Raw genomic sequence first — 10,000 nt, forward strand, 5'->3', positions numbered from 1 at the left:
AGAAACCCAGAAAGAGAGAAAGAATGGTTTTATAATAGTCAAAATTGACTAGAAAAGATTTCTTTCATATTGGTTATTAAATAATAAGATGTTAGACCACACAGACTGGTGTAGAGTGTTCATTGTTGCATAGGATTTCAAACTTTTTTTTCCTTTGGTCTTTTTGAGACAGGGTCTCCCTGTAGGCCCAGCTGTCCTGGAACTCACTATGTAGACCAGGCTGGCCTTGAATTCACAGAGATCCGCCTGCCTCTGCCTCCAGAGTGCTGGGATTAAAGGTGTGCACCGCCACGCCTGGCACAGGACTTCAAACTTTTATGTCCACACAAGCAGAACCTATTTCTTGAACTGCAGAAACAAATGAGTCCTTAGCAGAAAAGATAATGTGAGAAAGCAGATTTTTTATACCGTAATATGACTGAGAATATTCTTGGTATGAGAGACTGACAGTTCTAAACTGAAGAACATTCTGGGAGACTGTTACGTGTTTTGAACTATGATTGTGGATTGTTACAGTCTTAGGCTGCTAGATGTAGCAAACAAAATTATAGGACATATTTGAGCTCAGGTTAACAAACAGTGTTTTTCTTTAATATACATTTGCAGAAAACAATTCATGATCCAAGATTCATATTTAACTAAGGTCTTATAAATTGGCGTGGCAATCTTATCTATCAATTAGAAAACTCACAACAGTCTTATGTATTAAGAATTTAGATCCTTAACCATCTCGTCTTTTTTTATTCCTCACAGGAAGCAAGGTTCCTGAATGAATATTCTAGGTGACTTAAAGGGGAAAGAGAGAGGCATAACAAATGTCAATGTTTATGAGCTTTATTGCTAAATGAACGAGTTTCATTACCACCTACTCTGTGTACTAAATTTAACATGGATAGTCAGAACCTCCCTGAGGCCATCACCACATTCATTATATTCATCTGAATCTTTAAAATCTGAAGCTATCTTAAATTAGGTACTTAAAATTGAAAACTAGTCAGAATAATTAGAAAAATTATGAAAATGTGATTATATAAATTAAAATGCTGAAAACTCTGTAATGCAGATCAAAGCTTGAGATATATATGATTATTTAACTGGAAGTAAAAATATGTGTTTAGAGAAACTCTAATAATCTTTGTCATTGAGGAAGTTCTGTCAAGCTTCCCTTTGTTCATTGGCTAAAACAGACATAAAAGAACAAACTCATTTGACATAAGAAGCAAAATTAATCACTGTGTTTGATATCTGATAGGATCAGTCAATATATAAAGAACATTAAAATTCATAACCTTAGGCATCATTGACTATTACTTGGCTACATCCCAACATGCACAAATAGCCTACCATGTAAAGTAATTACTAGATGTGGTACATGGAATGCTTCTACAATTCTTGGTAATATTAGGACAAATAATATCAATTAAAATATTTTGCTAAGTTTTTTGGCAGAACCCAATATTTCAGTGTGATGTGTTTCAAATTTGATTGCATATTGCTATGTGATTTTTTTGAGTTCATAATCACATTGCATTGGCATGATTTTAAAATAATGTTTAAGAACGTGACTAGAACTATCCAAACTTGCATCACTGAGTAATAATTCCATTGTTCAAACATAGTTATCCCTGTCTTGATAAGAGAATTGTTAAGTGAATCTGCCTATTTCATTTTGTTGTCTGAAGAGAGACAGCTAATGGTTTATGTGTCAACCATTTTCCGTGTTTTATTTTCAGTACTGGTCTTCAGATCTCACTAAAAGGAGACATGTTTCTAAGAGAAATAAATGTAGCTTCTGAGGTCACATTTGCCCTCTTGGGCTTCTCATACATCCTGGAACTGACAGTGCCTCTCTTCTTGATATTTCTGGCAATCTACAGCTTCAGTGTGCTAGGAAACCTTGGGATGATTCTGATCACCAAGATTAACCCCATACTTCACACTACTATGTACCTTTTCCTCAGCCATCTCTCATTTGCTGATTTCTGCTCTTCGTCCATCATTGTTCCCAAGATGCTGGTGAATTAGTTGCAGAAGACAGGACCATCTCATTTTCAGGGTACATGGGGCAGTTCTTTTTCTTTTGCACGTTCATAGTGACTGAACTAATTCTGTTTGCTGTGATGGCCTATGACTTCTTCATGGCTGTCTGCAGCCCTCTGCTCTACATAGTGGTCATGTCACAGAAGCTTTGTGTTGTGTTGGTGTTTGGACCCTATATATGGGGAGTAGTCTGTTCCTTGACACTTACCTGTTCCACTTTAAAGTGGTGTTTTTGAGTTTCAACACAATCAGTCACTTCTGTGTGCTATCCTCTCTGATTTCACTTTTTTGCCAATTCTCATCTCAGCCAGGTGCTGCGTTTTACTGTTGCCACTTTCAATGAGATCAGCACGTTGCTCATCATCCTTATATCCTACTTGTTCATTATTGTCACTGCCCAGAAAATGCATTCAGCCAGTGGGCCCCGCAACATCTTCTCTACCCGTGTGTCCCACCTGACCACCATTACCATCTTTCTTGTCACCATTCTGTTCTTCTACAGGCTGCCCAAATCCAAGAACTCCAGAAACACTGTCAAAGTGGTCTCTGTATTTTACACAGTCATCATCCGCATGCTGAACCCCCTGATCCACAGTTTGGGGACTAAGGATGTCAAGGATACAGCCAGCAAAATGATGGACATAAAGTGTATTCCTCAGTGTCTCTTCAACTAAATATGCATTTAATTTTGTCATTGTAAAACACGTTTGTTTTGGAATGAATGAACTATGCATTAATAACTCATTTTAAACTGCTTTGGAGTTTTCAAAATAGAAAACATGTTTCCAATGCAATGAATATGTATAAGTCCAAGAGAAGATATTAAGAGGCCCTGTACAGTCCACTAAAGATTGGTTAACTCTTACTTGAGACTTTCTGTATAATATGTAATATACATTAGCTCATGAATTCATTATGTGGAGTTCATGAAAACCCACACAATGTTAGCTCACAGGGATCAAGTGCTAAAATATTACCATTTTTAGATTGTGGATTTAATTATATAAATGGTAGTTAGGGAAAGATGTTTCCATTTTCCAGGATTTTTAAACATATTGGTGATGTTAAATATCTTAATAATGTTAGTGATAAGACTTACTCCAGATTCACATGGGGCCATATGAATAACTACTTCAAACTTTTTGCTATTTTTGAATGGTATTTTTAAGGATGAGGAACATTTAAAAAGTAATCAAACAACAAGACAGAAGTTTTATTAACTTCCTCCTTTAAAAGGTGTGAAGTTCGATTAAGGGGCATCAGTAGTGCTTGAGAACTGAGGGAGATGGTTATGTTTAATCAAGGCAACAAGTTAATAATTACTTTGAGTTACTACTTTGTTTCATAAATTCAAGGCATATTATAAGTTGTTCAAAGAAATGTACATGTGAATAAGTTGTTGCTATTATTTCAATTATTTCTGAAAGGGTCTCATTGCAGAATATTAAAGGGAGTTTTAAGATGTTAAAAGTAGTAGTTTTCCTCTTACTACTGTGACAAAACATAAACAGTAGGTCAACCTTCAATTTTCATTCCGCTTTGTTATCATGGACAAATCAATGGAAATAGTCACAAGACAATGTTCACAAAAGCATTTGACAATACTCTTCATGAAGATTCCTTTCATATTCCATGTAACTGTTCCATGCAGCTATGAAGCTGTTGTAAGTACTACGATTTAATTGCTTTGTTTGTATTTGAAGTCTGTATTAAATTGTAACTTCTAATCTACCTTAACTGAAGAAAAACAGCACTATTGTTTCTAATAAATGTCGGATATTCCTATAGTAATTACATTTGTAATTTATAAAAACTAGGAATACAATATCAGATTTGGTAATTTATTTCATATTTTATTATTTATCTGTCCTATATTTTTGTTGGATTACATCGAATATACTGTTCTTGTATTCAACATTCTTTGTGTCTGTGTGACATAAATATTGAGAGACACTTGGCCCTTATCTGATGTATTGCTTAGCTGGGACAATGGTGGAAATGCAGCAGAAATTTATATTCATTCGTTCTTGAAGTCAATAAAATAATAGTGAATAATCATTTTTCAAATAGTAAATCCTCACTGTTCCTCCTGTTGGGTAGACGTCACTCCTCCCACCCAATCAATCAGCTTCAATTGCATGAGGGGGAGCATCTAAAGACAGAAAGCAAAGGACACTGGGAAAAAGCCAGGAAACATGGGAAAGAGGCTATTTTTGTAGCACACTAATGGCACCATGCTGGAGTGGTGTGAATCTCAAAGCTTAGCCTAAATGTAGAAACAGAGCCCCTGGGTGATCTTAAGGGGGGTGGTATTTCACGCAACTCCTCCTTACTCTATATTTAATGTTCATTTTTTTTCTTTAATAAGTGATCCTGGTACCTACATTTTATTCATAAAATAGATATTAAGTTTTCTGATGGCTCATTTAAAACTTTGAGGTGATGTTAACAATATGATAATTTTTTAAAACCCTACAGAAAGCTATATTCCTTGTTTGTGCTGATGTGATAAATTCATATTTGTCATTCTGTAACTTTAAAATTTTAGGTCCCTGTTATAGAGGATGGTCTTCTTACAGAACATTGTTATCTTTGTGAGATCATCTCTGCCTGCTTGCAGAGTTGACTACTGAGGACCCTACATAGATGGAAGGACATGGAGAGTTACAAGATCCTCAGTTGGCTATGGAGCCACACATCCAAACTCTTGGAGGGCAACATGGCCCTAATTTCAGGCGGACTAGCCTGAAGGGATAGAGAAGTTTATAGACTGAAGGATACTAAGAGAGGGGGACTCCACACACAGCTGTGTAGAAGCCATCATCCATGCTCAGGTGAAGACTTGGGATGGGGGGGTACAAATCACTTGTAAGTATCCCCTCACTGATTGCTCTATAAAAGCCCAATAAACTCATTGGGTGCTTGAAGTACACTTTGGTGGAATCACTCCTGAGTTTTTGCTGGAATCAAAAGAGGAAGGGGCAAATGTTGATGACATCTCCCCCAGGTAAAGAGTTTTACCAACACTCTTGCAAATGACATACTGAGCTTGATCTATCCATGTAATGTTTAGTTTTCACTCATGTACCTAAAATATTAAATTTATAAAAACATTTATTGAATTTTTGTGAATTTCATACCTATAATTTAATGGTCTTTAGATCCTTCCATACACAACTTCCCCATTGACCCTTGCCCAATTTAAAGTATGTTACTAGCACTCAATTTCATGTTTATAAAATGAGCGATAACCTTAAAGTGAAAAACAATGGACAGGATAATCACTCAAGTGTTGTTAAGTAGATGACAGATGATAGATCAATAAACCAAAAGATCAACAGTGATAGACAGATAGATGATTATATATAGAGTTCAAGGCCATTCTTGGCTATATAGCAAGTCCAAGGCCAGCCTGGGCTACATGAGACCCTATCTTAAGATAGAAAGGAAGGAAGGAAGGAAGGAAGGAAGGAAGGAAGGAAGGAAGGGAAGAAAGAATTTAGTTCAATCAATTATCCATTCACTAATATTTGAAAGAAAATTATTACTCATTTCATTCCCAAACATTCAGCATCTGTGCACACTCCTCACTTTAGTATTTTTCAAAAGACAGGAGGTTGCCTCTGGGGGAGGGTTCTGATCGCCATCCCAATGGTACCAGATCCAGTTTTTTCTTCAATTTCATCACTTCCTTTGTTGCCCTGCAGGACGGAATTTTGCTTTGTTAGTCTTCACTCTTTGTCCTTCAGTTAACTGGTCATTGGCCTAGCCTTTAATTTCAGTACATCCTTGCCAAATGCCAGTGCCGATGGGGGTATAATGTTGATTAAGATTGATTTAGATGTTCTGTATGAAATACACAAAAATTCAATAAAAACAAATTTTAAAAATGTGAATTCCTATATTTTTATGACTATCTAATTTATTACCTGTATCATAGTCACAAAAAATTCTGGTGTGATTTTAGACAGGCTCACCTTCCAGAAGCAAAGTTCTTTTGTAATATTATGTCAAAAGCTGAGTTATTTGAACATACAAAAATATGCTGTTACCTACAAACAATAATAGCATTTAGAATTCTCAACCTGACAAGTGAAGACTGAAAGGCAGCAGGTTAAGTTTAAAAAGGAAGTCTCTCTGACTGGGGAAATAGCTCAATGGGTAGAAGTGCTTGAGCACAAGTAAGAAGATCTGAGTTTGAATGTCCTGATTCCACATAAAAAGCTGGATTTGGTTGCATGTGCCTGTGACCCCAATGCTCAGGGGCTGGAGTAAGGACAGAAACAGGAGGAACTCTGCAGCTTGCTGGCTCTCAGGGGAACACGGTGTTCAGTGAGAGAACCTGCCTCAACAGAATAAAATGAAGACCAGACCTCCTCCTCAGACCTCTGTATGCAAAGGTACAAGTACCTACACAAATGTATGCAAGACACACACACACACACACACACACACACACACACACACAGACAAAATTAAACAAAACAAAAATAAAAATAATTTTCTTGAATTAGACTATTTTTAACAATGCTGACATTATTCCATAGGGATTAATTACATTTTGTATCTTATCTCATGTATTTCTATGTCTTTATATTGTGGTATAATATAGAGATTGCTAATTATTTCAATTCAGGGACTCATTTCCCAGGAGTGTGTCAAAATATTTATGTAAGAGAAAACATCCTCAGCACAAGAAAAGAGATGTCTCAGGTTTGTAACTTAAAATGAGGAGCAAATAGCTGGAAAATAGAAAGGGATGTATTTTCCAAGAAAAATCTTTTTGAAGAAATGTCTAATGCTTTTTCATCAAATTAATTAATGTTTACAAGCTGTTTTCCCACTTTCTCTATAAAATAGGTTTATTTTTTAAGAGGCAACTGACAGGACCAATTTTCTGTCACAGCAAACATTCGTGTCTATAGAAAAATACTGACTAAAATCAGGGTTATTTCTCTCTCTCTCTCTCTCTCTCTCTCTCTCTCTCTCTTGCTTTATCTACTTTTAGCACACATATTCCCTTTGTTTCCGCTTACACTTTAGGATTTTGATTTAAGTTCTAAGGTCACTATGGAACTCAACAAGCAGCATCTTAATTCTGAAAGTTATTTGCCTGTGCTTGCAGTCTGGTCATGTAATCACTCTTGGCTCAGTAGGAAGTGAATTCATTTGGATTCAATAAGTATTACATATAAACAAATTTTCTATTGTGAACTTAAACAAACAGTGGGTAACTGATTTTCCACCTTTGACTCTGGAGAAGGAAATTAGATTATGTTTTTAGGTAGAAATGACTTTGTGATCTGAATTTGCTACCACTTTAAATTTGCCTCCAAAAGTGGAGAGTGGAAGACAATGCTAAAGTCCATGTTCTCTTCATTCAGTTTTCATTGTGACATGTTTTTGCCATCACAAATAATCTCCTCAGTTTGTTTAATGGGGGAAGAGAGGAAAATTTCATAACTTTTCAGTAAAGGAGAGGCATAGATGGCAGTTTCTACTTACCTGTTTCTGAAACTAGCAATTTGAAGAAATGGGAAATTTTGATTTACCAGTTTTCTAAAGTAAATAAAAATATTCCTTCAGTCAGGGATGGTGGTGCATGCCTTTAATCGCAGTACTCAGGAGGCAGAGGCAGGCGGATCTCTGTGAGTTCAAGGCCAGCCTGGTCTACGTAGTGAGTTCCAGGACAGCTGGGGCTACAGGGAGACCCTTTTTCAAAAAGAACAACAAAAAAAAATCCTTCAAAACACAGCCACATTGCAATAATACGTTGGTATTTATCTATGCACATTCCTCTTCCTATGGTCTCATTTATGTATTTTAACGAATCGTCTCTAAAACAATGCTAAACAGGATTTCATTTTTCACCCTAGATTGGATGCACCATAATTTAATGTTACTTCTATTTTAACACATTTTAACATTAAATATTGGTTTTTTTCTAAAATGACAACATAAACCATGGACAGACAGAGTTTATACAACTATATTTTATAGTCTTAAATAATATGTTCCAGTATATCTTAGTTTTTTAGGAATAAACATTATTACAAAAAAATTTCAATAAGTTTTTGTCATTGTCTGGATTAAGACCAGATAAATGGCAGCTGGTCCTTCCAAGAAACATTATCCTTAAGATTTCATCTTTTTGATGAATATTTAAATTAATTCGACAACTACCAATTTGATACATAACACTATGGCTTTTGTAGTACATTTTTAATTGATTTTTGCAGGCAAAGTGATTCTGAATGATTCTAAATGATTCCTGAGACAGAAAAAATACCAAAGTTATCATCCTTCCTAAATCTGAAATCATAGAGCACCTCAATGATTACAGAGGCACTAATTTAAAAAATAGTGTCTGTTCCATGTGCCTACAGAGACAGCAATGAAACAGTGGAAGCATGGTGCATGAACATGATGTTTTCATATAAGAAAATTCACTGTGACTAATAGAGCTATATTGATATGCAAAAATTATGTTATCAGTTGCAGTAAAGGTACTTAGATGTTAATTATATAGAGTTACAGTAGCTATCATTATAGTTGGACACATATTAATAATTACTATAGGAAAAAGGAGTGTTTACTGTCTGCTTTAAACTGGAAAGTCAAGTCTTCTAAAGTCTATGAAAAGATCAATGTTAACGGGTCATTTAAAACTCATGTGGGTGAAGTTTAATACAGGAGTCCTATCTAGGGACATGCACTCTGCAGTCTTTTATTCTCAAACAGCCAGTTGTGGCCTTCTGTGTGATCACACTTTGTAGTATAAGGAAGACTCACTGGTGAGAATTGAGATATGTATTAGCATTTGCTCTACTCCCTATTGTGCTATGTTTCGTGACCCTTAGGTAGAGGTTCCACAGTAGATGTGACAGATATATACACTGTGTGCAACCAGTTGTGAACTCTTCTTCGTATGAACTTGCAACAGTGGTGACATCATTCCCAAGACCCATGTCGACACAATCAGAGAAAAACCCAACATAGAAAGGGGGAAATGGGCAGGAGGACGCAACCTTAGCCAAGGAACTACTGGCAACTGATTATTGCTGGGTGAGGGAGAGTGGATCTTCTTTAAGGGAGTGGCCCTACCTAGGCTGTCTAGACTCCAGTGGATGAACACCTGGGTAAAAACATTTGACCAGAAAGAACTTAACATATATGAAAGAATGCATTAAAGTTGATGGCAGGGGGGGATTATAGGAGGTGTGAGTGTGTGTGTGGGTCTGAATTTGATTAAGGTTTATTATATGAAATGTAAAAAGGATTCAATAACATACTTTTTAAAAACCTCATGTGGGAAGAAAAGATTGGGTTGCATAAATTATTTTATATTAGTGGATTTACTTGGTATTTAAGTTCTTTGTAGTTACGCTTTATTCACAATTCATAAACATTCTGATATCTGTGATACATTTTGATATTTAACTACTTTTTAAATGGAATACAAACACATTTTATCTCTTGTTTTATTTGTAGAAGGACATATAAAGCATAGCAAGTTTTTCTGGTTTCTGACATATGGCAGCAATGCTGGCAGAGAACTGCACCGCTGTGAAAGAATTCATTCCTCTCGGACTATCAGCTGCTCCTGAGCTGAGGAGCTTCCCCTTCCTAGTGTTCCTTCTTATCTATGTCATCACAACTGTGGCCAACCTGGGCATGATTGCACTGGTCCAGCTCAGCCCTCAACTGTGTACCCCGATGTGCTTTTTCATTTGCCACTTGTCCTTTGTAGATTTTTGCTATTGCACTGTCATTGTTCCAAAGATGTTGGCTGGTATCTTAAAGAACAGCAAAGACATCTCCTTCCTCGGATGCATGGTGCAGTTCTCCTTGTTTAGTACATTTGTGGTGACTGAAGTCTTTTTGTTGGCAGTTATGGCCTACAATCACTTCTTGGCCATCTCTAACCCACTACTCTATATAGTTACCATGTCTTTAATAC

General features: G+C 36.1%; 1 protein-coding gene and 1 pseudogene across 1 annotated transcript in view; both read left to right on the forward strand.

Annotated features, from left to right (window-relative positions):
* The window catches only part of LOC103729655, a 20,653-nt pseudogene extending 17,939 nt beyond the window's left edge, over positions 1-2,714 (forward strand).
* Positions 2,715-9,582: 6,868 nt separating this feature from the next.
* The window catches only part of LOC103729656 (olfactory receptor 5L1-like), a 951-nt gene continuing 533 nt past the window's right edge, over positions 9,583-10,000 (forward strand). Inside the window, 1 exon segment of the mRNA XM_008827721.1 lies at positions 9,583-10,000. This exon segment is cut by the window's right edge and continues 533 nt beyond it. Within this exon segment, the coding sequence (XP_008825943.1) occupies positions 9,583-10,000 (418 nt within the window).

Source organism: Nannospalax galili, unplaced genomic scaffold (assembly GCF_000622305.1).
Source record: "Nannospalax galili isolate Female #2095 unplaced genomic scaffold, S.galili_v1.0 scaffold593, whole genome shotgun sequence".
Classification (NCBI taxonomy): domain Eukaryota; kingdom Metazoa; phylum Chordata; class Mammalia; order Rodentia; family Spalacidae; genus Nannospalax; species Nannospalax galili.